The sequence below is a fragment of the Pseudochaenichthys georgianus genome, chromosome 3 (assembly GCF_902827115.2).
Source record: "Pseudochaenichthys georgianus chromosome 3, fPseGeo1.2, whole genome shotgun sequence".
In the NCBI taxonomy this organism is placed as follows: Eukaryota; Metazoa; Chordata; class Actinopteri; order Perciformes; family Channichthyidae; genus Pseudochaenichthys; species Pseudochaenichthys georgianus.
Window position 1 is genome coordinate 17,833,269 of NC_047505.1, and position 14,288 is coordinate 17,847,556.

The 14,288-nt window shown below is 45.2% G+C and overlaps 1 protein-coding gene across 2 annotated transcripts in view; it reads left to right on the top strand.

The window, feature by feature from the left end:
- Positions 1-14,288, top strand: part of LOC117463683 (C-myc promoter-binding protein-like) — a 79,853-nt gene that overhangs the window by 8,056 nt on the left and 57,509 nt on the right. For both annotated transcript variants that reach the window (XM_034106060.2, XM_034106071.2), the window contains exon 2: positions 10,719-11,049. In XM_034106060.2, coding sequence (XP_033961951.1) covers positions 10,739-11,049 — 311 coding nt within the window. In that variant the 5' untranslated portion in view covers positions 10,719-10,738. The remainder of the gene's footprint in view (positions 1-10,718; positions 11,050-14,288) is intronic.

The window sequence follows — 14,288 nt, forward strand, 5'->3', positions numbered from 1 at the left end:
CCCCCTCTCCCCAGGAAGCAGTGTTCTAACCGTTTTGGCTTCGGGACAACCAGTCAGCTACCAGGTTTGACTTTCCCGGCCGGTACCTGACCGTAAAGTTATACGGCTGCAAGGCAAGGTACCACCCGGCGATACGCATGTTTGCGTCCTTCATCTTGTGAAGCCATTGAAGTGCACGATGGTCTGTCTCCAGGATGAACTGCCGTCCGAGAAGGTAGTACCTCAGGGAGTCGATGGCCCACTTCATCGCCAGGCACTCCTTTTCAATGGTCGAGTACCTTGTCTCCCTGTCCAACAGCTTCCGACTGAGGAAAACCACCGGTTTCAGCTCCCCATCCACTTCCTGTAGCAATACCGCTCCAAGGCCTACCCCTGAGGCATCTGTCTGAAGGGTGAATAGCTGTTCAAAGTCTGGTGAGTGAAGGACCGACTCAGTGGTAATGGCTTGCTTCAGATCCTTGAAAGCTCTGTCACAGTCCTCGTTCCAGCGGACTTTGGCTGGCACCGAGGCCTTGGTGAGGTTGGTCAACACCACTGCTCTTTCTGACAGCTGAGGGATGAACTTCCGGTACCAATTGACTAACCCCAAGAAGGACTTTACCTTCTTCTTTGTGGTTGGCACGGGGTAGGCGGTAATCGCTTCGATCTTACTCAGTTGTGGGCGGATGACACCTCCCCCAATGACGTAGCCCAGGTACTCCACCTCTTCCTTGGCAAAGGCGCATTTACGGGGGTTGATGGTCAGTCCAGCAGCTTGGATCGCATGGAGGACCTGTTGTAGGTGATCCCTGTGTTCTTCCCATGTTTGGCTGAAGATCACGACATCGTCCAAGTAAGCTGCGGAAAATGTTGCAAACTCCCGCAGTACTTGGTCCATGAGCCTCTGGAAGGTCGCAGGGGCACCATGCAGTCCAAAGGGCATTACCCGGAACTGGAACAGTCCAAACGGGGTAGTAAAGGCCGTCAGCAGCTTGGCCTCCGGTGCCAGTGCCACCTGCCAGTACCCCTTGGTGAGGTCCAATGTGGTGATGAACTTTGCTCGTCCCACCCTCTCTAACAACTCGTCGATTCTTGGCATGGGGTATGGGTCAAACTTCGAGATGCTGTTAAGATATCTGAAGTCAATGCAAAATCGTAACGAGCCATCTTTCTTTGGTACAAGCACCACTGGACTGCACCACTTACTGGTTGACACTTCGATGATCCCCAGCTCTAACATCAGCTTTATCTCCTTCTTCAGGGCTAGCACCAACCGTTCAGGGATACGGTAGCTTTTCTTTCGGCTGGGAGCAGTCTCCCTGAGGTAGATGTTGTGCTGGACCAGATTGGTGAAACCAGGCTGCTCGGTGAAAAGCTCTGGATCCAATAGCTCTTTGATTTCTTCTTGCTGGACCGATGGGAGATGTGTTACACCCAATAGACCTGGTTCAGGTAGGTCCGTGGGGAAAAACTGCTCCTCCACCTCCTCTTCCCCCACTGGCTGTATGAAAAAGTGTTGCGATGCGGTGTCTGGTGGATCTTGGAATCCTTTTAGCAGGTTGATATGAAACGTCTGGTGCTTCTTGGTTCTGTCCGGCATATGGATTTCATAGTTGACTGTTCCGACCTGTCTGGTGACCTCATATGGGCCCTGCCATCTAGCCAGCAGCTTGCTCTCACTGGAAGGTAACAGCAACAGCACCTTCTGCCCAGGTTGAAACACTCTTTCTCTGGCCTCCTGGTCATACCAGGTTCTCTGAGTCTTTTGGGCATTCATCAGGTTCCCCTTGGCCAGGGCTGCCATTTTCTCCAACTGCTCCCTCATCTTGACCACGTAGGATACAATGTTTTCACCGGCAGGCTTCGGATTCTCCCAGTGGTCTTTAAGCAGATCCAGGGGACCTCTCACCTCACGTCCATACAGCAGTTCAAAAGGTGAGAACCCGGTTGAGGATTGTGGCACCTCCCGGTAGGCGAAGAGGAGGTATGGCAACCACTGGTCCCAGTCGGCACCTGTCTCTGAAACAAACTTGCGCAGCATGCTCTTCAAGGTCTGGTTGTATCGCTCGACAAGGCCGTCCGTTTGGGGGTGATAAGGGGTGGTCTTAATGCCCTTTACTCCTAGCAGCTGATACACCTGCTTCAGTAACTTGGAGAGAAAGTTTGTGCCGCAGTCAGTAAGTATCTCTCTGGCTATGCCTACCCTAGAGAATAACTGTAGTAGGCAATTCGCCACATACCTGGCTTTAACAGATCTCAGGGGAAACACTTCGGGGTAGCGGGTAGCATAGTCACAAATTACCAGTATCTAGCGGTTACCCGCTGCACTTCTCTCTAAAGGCCCAACTACATCCATACCTATTCTTTCAAACGGAGTTTCAATTATGGGCAAGGGCTGTAACGGGGCTTTAGCTACCCTTTGCCTAGATGTAATCTGGCAGGTCTCACAGGCCTGGCAAAACTGGGACAGCTGGGTGTACAGGCCTGGCCAGGCAAACCGACGACCCACTCTGCACAGTGTTTTATTAAATGCCATGTGCCCTGCCCAAGGAACTGAGTGGCCGAGTTCCATTACCGTGTTTCGGAGTAACTGGGGTAAAGCTAATGCTTCAATCTCACCCTGACGGCGGTACATAATACCCTGTTTAATGAGGTAAATAGCATCCTCCTTAAATCCTGCATCTGCTGTTTTTACACCATCAACCTCTGACACTTTCTCAAACCACTGTGTAAGGGAAGGGTCCTTCCTCTGCAGCTCACCTACATCGGGGGGAATCTGAATGTCTAGCGGGTGACTAGGTACAGGGAGCTCTATGCTTTCCCTAGGGGCCGCCAAAAATGTGTCCCTGCGTTTCTGCGCTTTGGACAGGCGCTGCTTGTTTGTACCTGCCTTGAGCTCAGAATTATAAAATGGTAGCTCACCAAGGGTCGCCTTTGCCGTCTGCGCCCTTGTAGCGACATTACACATCCTAATCTGGGTGTCTGAGTTTACCTTGAACTCCCCATCGGAGGGATTGGGCTTCCCGGGCACTTCTACACTCTCGGGATCCAAGGGAATGACTGGTGGAGGAACTGATAGGGCACTTGGTGATGGCTGTTCTTGCACAAGATCTAGCAATGTTGGAACATCCAGGCCTAAAATGACTGCATAAGGCAGCTTGGGTGCTAGTGCCACCGGAAGAAGGAAAGTCTGCCCCCCGACAGTCAAATACCCCTCGGCGGTGGGGTAAGGCTTTTCATCTCCGTGGATGCAACTGATGGTAGCTTTATCAGGGGCCCACTGATCCCTGCCAACAAGACTTGACCTCACCACTGTCTGGAAACTGCCACTATCCACCAGTGCTTCCTCACGCTGACCATTGATGAGTACCGGAACTATCCGTGCTTTTTCCTGCCTAACTACTGGCTTCCTGGTGGGTCTCGGAACAGTGCAAAGAAGAGAGGGCTTACTCTGCCTAGCCACTGGGCATGTGGGTCGTGTGTGGCCCACCTCATTACAATGATAGCACCTTACTTCTGGCTGAACCTGCCTCTTAGCATAGGTCATTCGACTTGGCGTGGCTTGCTTGCCGCTGCTATTGCTACCATAGGTGTAACCACTACCCTTTTCACCCCCAAAAGCATTACTTTTGCCCGACGGGTATCGGTTCTGGCAGTTCGCAAAGCTTTTGCTTTCTGTCCTTGCTGAATGAAATACTTCAGCGAGGCGGGACACTTCCTCCGCAGACTTAGGATCATGTTCCCGGATCCAAACTTCCATCTCTGGGTTCACCATGCGTAGGAACTGTTCAAGGATGAGTATCTCACAAATGTCTTTGATGCTGGACGTCTCAAACCTCACCCACTTGCAGAAGAGGTCCTTCAGTCGGACGTACAGCTCACGTGGGGTCTCGTCCTGTTGGATGTCGAGGGCCCGAAACCTCCGTCTATAGGTGTCAGCGGTGATTTCGTACTTGGCCAGGATTGCTGCTTTGACTTGCTCGTAGTCCTCAGAGTCACTAATGTCCATTAGCACGTACGCACTGCGTGCTTTACCAGTCAGCAGGGGAACCAATCGGACAGCCCATTCTTCTTGGTCCCAACGACAGACCTGGGCCATGCGTTCGAAGGTGGTTAGGAACTGTTCAACGTCTTCATCTGGCCCCAGTGGCCACAACTTCGGCTCGCGGTGGTTCTCTCTGACGTCTTGGCGACCTTCGCCTGGATGAAGACGTCTGCTCCCGATCATCACCGAAGTCCCCTCTTCTTCTGGGCCGCTCCTCATCACTGCCTTGCTCTGTTGGCGGCCCCGCTCTCATCTCAGATACCTGGTCTTGAAGCTGCTTCTGAGACTGCATGAGTGCTTTCATCATCTCAGACAGTTCCTCAAACCTGTCCCTTGGTTCACCAGCCGTGGCCCCCTGGTCAACTCCATGCTTAGCCTCCCCGTCACCGGACACCTCTATTTGGTCGTTTTTTTTTCCTCTCTTCATTTTCCCCTCCTTACTTGTCGAATCCCACTTCTGACACCACTTGTGAACGATGTCACTTGAGCGGCCCGACCAAGTAAGGAGACAGAGGCAGAACGTCTTGATACAACCCGGTGTGGGTATTTATTCATCATTTGGTGCCTGGTCGCCCACATCAATATTTCACAACGACTGTCTCCCACACTATTCCTCTCCAAATGAGCCCAACATGCCACCCTTTATAGCCTCACCCATCGGCCCGTACCATCCAAAAGGGGTGGCATGTGCAGAGATGGTCAGCTCAGATAAGGACCGTAGTTATTCACAAAACATCCTTTACTGGAGAATGACAAACCTCCTTTACTTACATTCTATTTAATTACGGTATGAAAAGAAAACCCGTTCTAAACTAACACGCCAAATGTACCTAATAACAAATCACCCCCCCGCCTCCAACCTGCTCCTTTGACCCCATCCGGAACGATAAAAAGGACCCGCTGTTTCCCCGGGGACCCTTTACGATGACGGAACTTGGGACCGGAGACGGGAGAGCAGGCGGAGGTGAGTGTTATGATGTTGACTGTTATAGGAGTAACCTGTACCATTAATGCACCTTATATATCGTGACCTTTACACACTAAACATATCCCTTGCACATAATCTCAACCGCTGTCAATCTACACAAACCAACACTTTTGGCGCTCTTGCTATAACTCCCCTTTCTTTCCAGGTGGAGCCGAGAGCCCGACCAGCGTCTGCCAGACGACATCACAATTTAATACAGTTGACTCATTTAATACCCACTACATCAAGCCTTTGGGAAAACTGTGTCTTAAGGCAATTGTGCTGAACGAACCAAAGTGATAAATGATTTAGAAACACATAGATTATGTGTAGTGCCTTAGGGTCTCTGTGAAGGGTTCCAGCAACCTGTTAAAGAGGCTTGTTGCCCTGAGCGAATACTCTTTAAATGTTCACAGCTTTTTATGCAGGGAGGAATCGGTTATTTTTGGGCGTTTACCTCGAGATCAAGTCGAGCTTTCTCTTCCAGGTCAGTCTGCCAGGGAAGAAGTAGGGCAGCCAAACAATTAAGATGTTTGGATCAGATCACTTCAGCTGTGATGCAGATATCTATGTGTCAGGCACGTTGTGAATGGAGGGAATCCAATGATGATCTTTGCATGATTACATACATGGGTGTTTCATACCGTTACACTTGATTCCCCCAAAATACAAGATTGTCTGGGAACATAAACAAAGAATAGTTGTGTTGTTGTGTCAATACAGCAAAGTGTCTGAGTGGATCAGTTGTCGTGTAATCCATAAATGCTCACCATCAGGGCCTTTTGAGTTCATTCTGTCACCTGTGCTTCTTGGGTGAATAACTTCCATTTTTGAGATGTAGGGCAGGCAGAGACAATAGAGGTGGTTTGATTTTAGTGGGAGGTCTGGATTGTCCCACATATGCAATATATATACAGCATATGTAATCCTTATGTAACCCGTGCCAAAGCACTGCTGCTTTGTTTTGCCTTGTATTTTTAGCAGTGTGACAGCATGGCAGGGATGCGTATCATTCTCTGCTCCGTCATGTGCCTCTGAGGTCGGTCTCACAGCCAGGCGACACTGCAGAGCTCTCCGGTCCTTCCCATGCATGGGACTGCAATACATTAGGTCTGTTTTTGTTTTGTTACAGTTTTCCACCAATTGAGTAGTTAACTTTGTGGGTTCTATGAAACAATACCCTCCAAAACCGTCTGTTTTATATCAATTTAGTCATGAAAAATCCCTCTGGGTCGTAAAAGCTGCAGTCATTGCAAGAAATAAGATATCCAATGTACTGGATGAGTCCCTGTGTAATTCCACCCTTCCTCTCATTATACATTCCATATGATGTTTTAGTTTTCATATTTCTTTTTTGAATGAAGAACATTTGGATTTGGATTGGCGTAGGTTTATGTGGATGTCCTGCTCTTTACAAAAGCACACATGTTGACCACGTTCGTCATGGCTTTAATTTTCCCTGTGAAACACAAGAATGTGACCCCAGGACCTTGTGCTTGCACAGTGCACACATAAAGAACTTCATCAATGTCTCACCTCTTCTTCACACTGCCTGTCAGCCTGCTTTTACAAACACATGCTCACATGCAGGCTTTTAATAGCAGATTATGAGCACATTTAAAGGTGCAATAGAGAGGCGAAGTCCCTCCCCTTCCGGTGGGACTCATGGGACCTTATTTCGGAAAAAGTATGCATTGAAGTCAATGGAGAGAGAAAGATTATCTTTCGATCCCGTTTGAATTGTGCCACAAATTACACATATGATGTTCGTCAATCTTAAATAATAATTTCCATGTAAAAAAAGTTTGTCGTAAAACTGTTGAAATATGAAAAATACACAACTAGAAAGACTACAAATCCCAGTCCCGACTAACTCCCCTTGTGTGTATGTACAGCTCTCAACATGCCCAGACTTGTAGTGATTGTAACCTCTTTTAATACTTTCCGCCTCATTCTGAAAGAAAGAAGTGAAATGTGCCAACGTGACGGCCATCTTGGTGTGTGGTGCGGGACGGGAGATGTAGTTCATTGAGCGGTTCACACAAACAAATGTGTTACTTCACAGTTTTACGACACTTTTTTTTTTTTGACTTGTATAATTGTGTTTTAAATTGACAAACATCATATGTGTAATTCGTGGCACAATTCAAACGGGATCGAAAGATAATCTTTCTCTCTCCATTGACTTCAATACATAACTTTTCCGAAATAAGGTCCCATGGAGGTCCCCCGGAAGGGGAGGGACTTCGCCTCTATAGGAATGTGTCTGTTTGTCCCCACACACATTATTTCCTATTTAACTTGTGTTGTGGTTTTCATAATGATGTAGCTACTCTAGAAATCCCCCCAAAACTCAGAAATGTTGCTGAGAATTTGAATTATTATAGAAAACTGTATTTTGGATCGGTATGATCATTTTCTAAAGTACAGCAGTTTTTCTGTAATCCTGCCAAAGACAGACAAGCCAAGTGGAAAACCAAGGACCCTCTTTTTTATCCTGTGTATTTTGTATTACTTTCAATGTTTGAATAAATATTTCTAAAAGAGCGGTCTGCACGTGTTCCACATCCTGTCCTCTGGGTGTAACACCAAAGGGTTGTATTGAGTGTCCCAGGAACATCTATGAGTCCGCTCTGTGTGTTGGACAGGAACTTAAATGCGGTCTTTGACTCAGGAGGCTGTGCAGATGTGCAGGTCAACACGGTCAAATTTAGTTTAGCAAATGATTCTCGAACTGATAACCACAAGAGGGCTGCCAGTATCGAGACAGATTTACGATATGGGCTTAAGCCTGGGGCGATGTGAGGTAGAGAAGGACCAGACATCATTGGCTCAGAAAATGAGCTCACTGTGATTGTCTTTTCATCAGTTTCTCCCACTGACAAATTGATGACCCGACATGCACTTGCAATCCGAGCACAATAGCCAGAAACAGTTTTTTCTCACCATCTGTGAAAACCAAAGAAAGAAACTCAAATCACTCTTTGTTTGGAAAAAGCTTAGCTCATTGACCCCTGGAAGATAATTTCATTAAAGCAATAAACATCCGGCTTTTGCTAAATTCATGTAAACAAACAATTCTTTCCATCAGATGTCCTAAACTATTGGAATAGAAGAACAAATACAGAAACAATGGAGATTAAGCTCCATCTGCTGCAGAGCGAATGACAGGAGTTTGTTGATTTTATATCAAATAAAAAGTATGGCTGTATTTTAAATATTTGTGTGGCTTGACAGTCATCGCAGCAACATCTGTCGCAAAGGCACTTTTCCTTCAAATGTTTTCTACACTGAAGCTGATTATAGGCCACGTTTTAGACGTACTGTAGGAGATACTTTCTCATTTGTAGAGGTCAAGATGGTCTTTTATCTTTCACTTTGATCTGCCTTGACTTACACTAGTCTCGACAATGGTGACTGTCTGAGTCGAATAAAAGAAGGTGCCACTGCCAACAGTGGATATTGATCTTGCTAGCATCACTCGGACTGGAGGTGACCGCTTTTTCCTCTTCTCCCCTGAGCCCATGCTTTTAGTCTAGCTAACACGCCCTGCTTATTACGAATCTCTCCCCACACCCTCTTACTGCATACGGTTGGAATCACAGACACGGTTTGATTTTTCATAATAAAATTGAAACCTGCTAGCAATTAAACGACTGTCCAAGTGAAACATTATCACTGATTGTGTCACCAACTTGGTTTAAAAAAACAAAACAAACAAATTCTGTTTAACATAAAAACAGTTTATGGTCAAAGCGTCCAGTTTCCTACATCCTTCTGCGTTATTTGCTGTGCAGGTTTGCTGGTTTGTCATGAACCCGATGTGATCTTGTGTGTTTTTGCAGGAGAATAGGGAGAGTGCTGGCGGGGCTGAAGTTTCATTTAACACACAGAGACACACTCCTGTCCCGAAGGCTTCAGTGTCAAGAGGTTTAGTGATGAATCTGGCCACTGAGACCGACTAAGACTTTACACCACAACACCCCGAGGCTTCCAAAGACACGCACACACAAACAACATCAACGCAACATTCCTCAGTCGCAATTTTCTTGAATTTATGAATAGTACCTTGTTCTTTTTCTTTATATTCTCTTTATTGCGTTTGCATTCGTGTCTTAGGTTAAAAAAAATACTAAAAACTCAGACTTGTTTTGGTCCTCACCACTTTTGTAGGCCTTTTTAAGCTCAACTGCTTTCAGAAGAATATGACATCATTCCTCTAAAGCCACATACATTCTTCTAAACGTAATAATAACGGGGTAAAAACAATGCAAAGGAGGAACACTTGACATTTCATCCTGCTCTTCTTTGAGTTGTCACTATTGAATTATTGTGGGTCACAGTAAGTGATCTTTGGCCCTGATTTCTTCTTGTAAAGAAACATGTAGTATTTCTTTAATCAGTACGGGACCGAAGACACTACCGGTGAAGAAGCCTGGTATTCATCTAATCCATTTGTGTAAATTACATTATAGTGGTATTATATTATAGCTGGATTAAAGGTAGTGATTAAAATAAATATTTAATGCATATTCCTTTTATCTTTTTTCAAATCTATTCGTCTCACAAAACAACCAAATCCTTCCTTTTTAATTAAACAGACAGAGTCTTTTCTGCCCTTTATAGATATCCCATAGCTTCTCCTCACACCATTTATTTAGTTCTCAGTTGTGTCTTCGACCCCACATATTTATATAATAGTTTTGTCTGCGACTCTGACCTCAGTGATCCCTACTCATCTGTTTCCTTGAAATGGCACTCGCTGTGATCATGACACGGCAAACAAACAATCCGTGGTCGGTTGCAGCGCAGGATCAAAGTACCACTGAACCTTTCCACTGGATCCACATGCGCTGGTCAGAGGGTGGTGCAGGTGCTTGTTAACTCAGAAATGCACTCCGATGAAACTATCACAGCTGTGTAGCTCAAGTCGGTGTTGATTTTCAGGAGTTTTTCTGTTATAAAGTATGCAATCATCATAACTGTGGTACATTTTGCGATGATGTCCTGGCAGAATACCACATTTTCTCAATGAAAACTCATGATTTGGAAACCGTGCTAACTTCTTTACCCGCCAATGTCTCTGTCTGTACCGTCCAGCCTGTGCTTCTCAGAAAGTGTTGCTGTTGTCATGCAGTCAGGAGTCAGGACATGCCCTTCCAAGGACAGATTAAGGAAACTACTATTTGGCTTTCATCACCCCGCTTAATACGCTCCCTGATATCACAACGTTTTCTAATCAACGGGTTTTTATGTGGCACCGACCTATAATGGAGGCAGAATGTCAAATGTGAAGAAACCCCTCACTGATCCCTTTTTAAAATGCACACTCAGGTCTGTGTAGCCAAACAGGCTATATATGTTTTGAATTAGAGAAAACCCGAGCAACAACAAATGTCCTTTCCTGTTAACTGCCACATGTTTTGTCCAATTGTCCTTGAATAAGGACGCTGAACCTTTAGCTGGTTTACTAAAGTCAGTCTGGTCAAAGGTTGCCAGCTATCTGCCTGGACTGGAAATGGCTTCCTATTGTAGCCCCTCTTCACATTGTACACTCTTTTTTTTATTGTCCTCTACTGGCCTCTCCCTTAGCACGATTTATGACTGTCAGATTTTATTTTTACTGCCATAGCAAGGACGCAAGAACCGTCCGTACCTGCTACCACAACGAAAATCAATCTCTCCCTCTGTCTCCCTCTCTTTCTCTTCCCCTCTGTATCCGTGCAGGCAGCCGGCGGTAATGGGAAATGATGGAAGACAAAGGCCCTCGTGTAGCCGACTACTTTGTGGTGGCCGGTCTGACAGACCCGTCCAAGCCGTTGGACCAGGAGATCCACTTTGATGACGTGTGCCACAAGTCGGCCAAGCCTAAGGCGCCCATCACTGATGTCGCCGTGGTGATCCGCTCCATGGGCGAGGAGACGCCGCCTGGGTTCACCTGCGTAGAGGAAACCCCAACAGGCCATTCAGCTGATCTGAACAATGGCGGCCTCATGGTGCCCCAGATCTTCCTCTGCTACCGGAGAGGTCGCGACAAGCCACCCCTCACTGACCTGGGGTAAGTACCAACAGGGGCTACACTGTCATGCTAGTAGCTCTGTGAGGCTGAACCTGCTGTAGACGCTAATACAATGACGATGCTAAAATGTTGATTATTAGAAGGGTACGATTTCACCATTCTCAGTCGTCTTAGTGAACCATGTTACACTTTTGTTAATTGAGCACAGATTACAGTGGAGAATGATAAAGAATGTTCTCCTTTGTTGCTATGACATTTGGAAAACCATAGTCTAATCATCAAATATAAAGTTAAAAAAAAAGCTATTTTAATTCACGTACCACCAAAGTTCAAACAATTCATCACGAGGAAGGTATAAATGTCTGAAACGAATTCAAGAAGATTTATCCAATCGATTTTACTCAAGACCACAAATGTTAACCCCATGGAGACGTGAGAGTAAAAAGTCGGGGGATCACCAAATAGGCTCATCAATGCCCGTACAAAATGTCACTGCAATGCCCCCAATCATTGTGAGATTTCATTCTGGATCTCAGCTATGGGGCCATGCTGCCAGTATCTCATCAGCCCCTGTCCTGCTCAGTTAAAGGTCCCTCATTTGCTCAATCTAATGCTTCACAGCCAAATTGAAGAGAATTAATGATCAACGACCAACCGTCAATAGGTGAATGACCGCCATTGGCTGCAGTGCTCTTTTCAGTCTGAACACAATCGTGTTGAGTGAGATTCAGTGTGACTGGGTTGTTCAGAGGAAAATCAACAGTGTCAAATCCACTGTGGACAGGCAGCTATGTTGGCATTGCTTCCACAGTACAGTATACTGAAGAATCCATTGGTTCTTATAATAAAAAATGCAACTTTGTCATCCCAGGGTCAGGGTGTTTATCTTTTGAAGATGGTACATATAATAAGGGTGCTTCTAGAATAAGGAAGAATAGTTTTTACCTTTTGGGGCACACCATTTATAATGCTTCTTGATGTTGTAGTACCTGTTTCTGCTTAATCTGCCCTAGAATATATTATCGACACGGTAGTAATGGAAACTCTGATTCACATTTTATTTCGCTGACATTGGCTATAAACTTAAAATGTGTCTGAGTTTTTCAAGGCAACTCAAATGAGTCACTGTAATGAAGTGCACAGAGCCTGTGTGTCGTGTGTCCTGACAAGGACACACGACACACGACACACACACACGCACGCACACACACACGGACATTCTGTGTACTGTATGTATTGCAACACACTGTGTCAATGTCTGTCTCATTCCTAGTAATGATCAGCTGCTGCTCTCAGCAAACACTGTAGTTGCTGTCGTGTTTAAAAGTAGTCCATGTCATGCCGATTCTAAAAGTAAAGTGTTCTGCTCTTTCTAAAAATCCCTCCTGTGCAGCAGTTTCTACAGCGTTTACTTTCTGTCTGCCTTGCAGCCGTTCCCCATTGTGATTTCGCAACAAACAAGTGAAATACGGTGAAGTGCTGTTACAGGTGTCCTCCTCAGCAACATCCTTAGAACCGGGGGATTCAGTACCGTTTGTTGAGTCTCACAGCTCTGGCGGGCAGCAGGCGGGTGGTGACAATGCTAAGGAGGCTCATATTGGCCTCTGACTCTACAGAGTGCAGTGCTTATCAGGCACTGACTCAGTCTGCTCAGACATTATCAGCCGCTTCTGTGTGCTGATAGTGTAAAGGGGCTGCACTTCTCAGACACTGGCAGGATTAATGGGAAGCTGAGTTGTGTGTTAGCACGTGTCATCATTGATGTGCATTTTTATAATTGGGATAGTGAGTTGGTGCTCAGGATGCAGATGGAATAATTAGTCATATATGTGAGCAGTAGCGGAAAAGCATGCAGCTAAGTACAGCTCTACATTTAGGAACATATTCACATTTTTGAACCAATCAATTTAACACTTGGTAGGTGTGTTGCTCAGTACCTAAGCAAGCGAAGTGTCAATGGTGAAGATGTTTGGATATGAGGTTCTCAAAGGCTGTAAGCAGCCATACCAGAAACCGATGGGCCGGTTTGAAGAAAGACTCTAGTCCACTTACCCAGACAATTGGTATACTATAGGAGATGTGATGATCCGCCCAAACATCAGCACGTCCTGTGATTGCTTTAGTAAGTAGCTGACAACAATATATCTAGCATATGGTGTTTTGCATGTGAAATACCATCTCTGCTTCTTTTACTGGCAGGTTATTGTTTATTTCTAAGGGCGTAAATCCATTTTTCAAAATGTTATAAATCAAATGAATTACAAAATAGAAAAAATAATTACTCAAAAATTGCATTGATCATTTTCTCTTGGAAATGACTAATTAAACATATTTCAACAAATCACTATATTATCATGTCACGTGACAAAAGCTTTATTTTAAATGAATACTTTTTAATTTTAACAATAATTGTACCTCTATTTTTCACTAAACATAAGCCTATCATTTTCCCTATAGTGTGGCCTTCATATGTATAAGAACACAAAACATCTATTAGAGTTGGGTCAGCACAAAACTCTGACATTTTCACACCACTCTTTTTATGAGGCCTCCAAGGTCCAAAGACTGGTTTAAAATCATGCAGAATTGGTGCCACTGTCAATGGAGAAAATATGTCTGTTGCATTGGTCTGACGATGGGCTCTGCATCGACAACAGGTCTAATATAACAGTGGAGAAAGAAGTGCTCACTGTGTTTGGCCTTAATGCGAGCAGAGCAGAAACACCACAGCAATGAGTACTGAAATAAAAGCAGACCAAATAAAAACATCTGCAGTAGGCCAAGGCCACTCTGAATTCTGTTTTCCCTTCAGCTTAGACCCCACAAAAGCCTGGCTAGTTCCACTTGAAACTGTAATGGAGGATAAGTGCTCAATAAAAACCCAAAGAGGGATGCTTAAAGTGACTGCGACTGTAACACGCTGGAGTTGTTGTGCACTAAGTGGTGGTTTGTGTGAGTGTCTTCTAGTGCCTCATCACAATACTGTACTGACTGTGTCCCACACACATCTACATCCATATACTGCATGAGTTCTGTCAGAGACAACAATTCCCAATTCTGATCTTAACTTAAAAATGTCATGAAATTATCATTAAAAAATATTATAGGCGTCGATAAACTAAACTAAATCTGCTCCACTTTGAAGCATGGTGAAGATATAAGAAGGACAGCATAAAAAAGTCAGCACTCACCCAACTGAATTTCCATAGCTTGCTTTCCACAGCCAAGCCCATATACAAAAGACAAAAACCTCTTTCAGTTCCTCTCTTGGCCGCAGT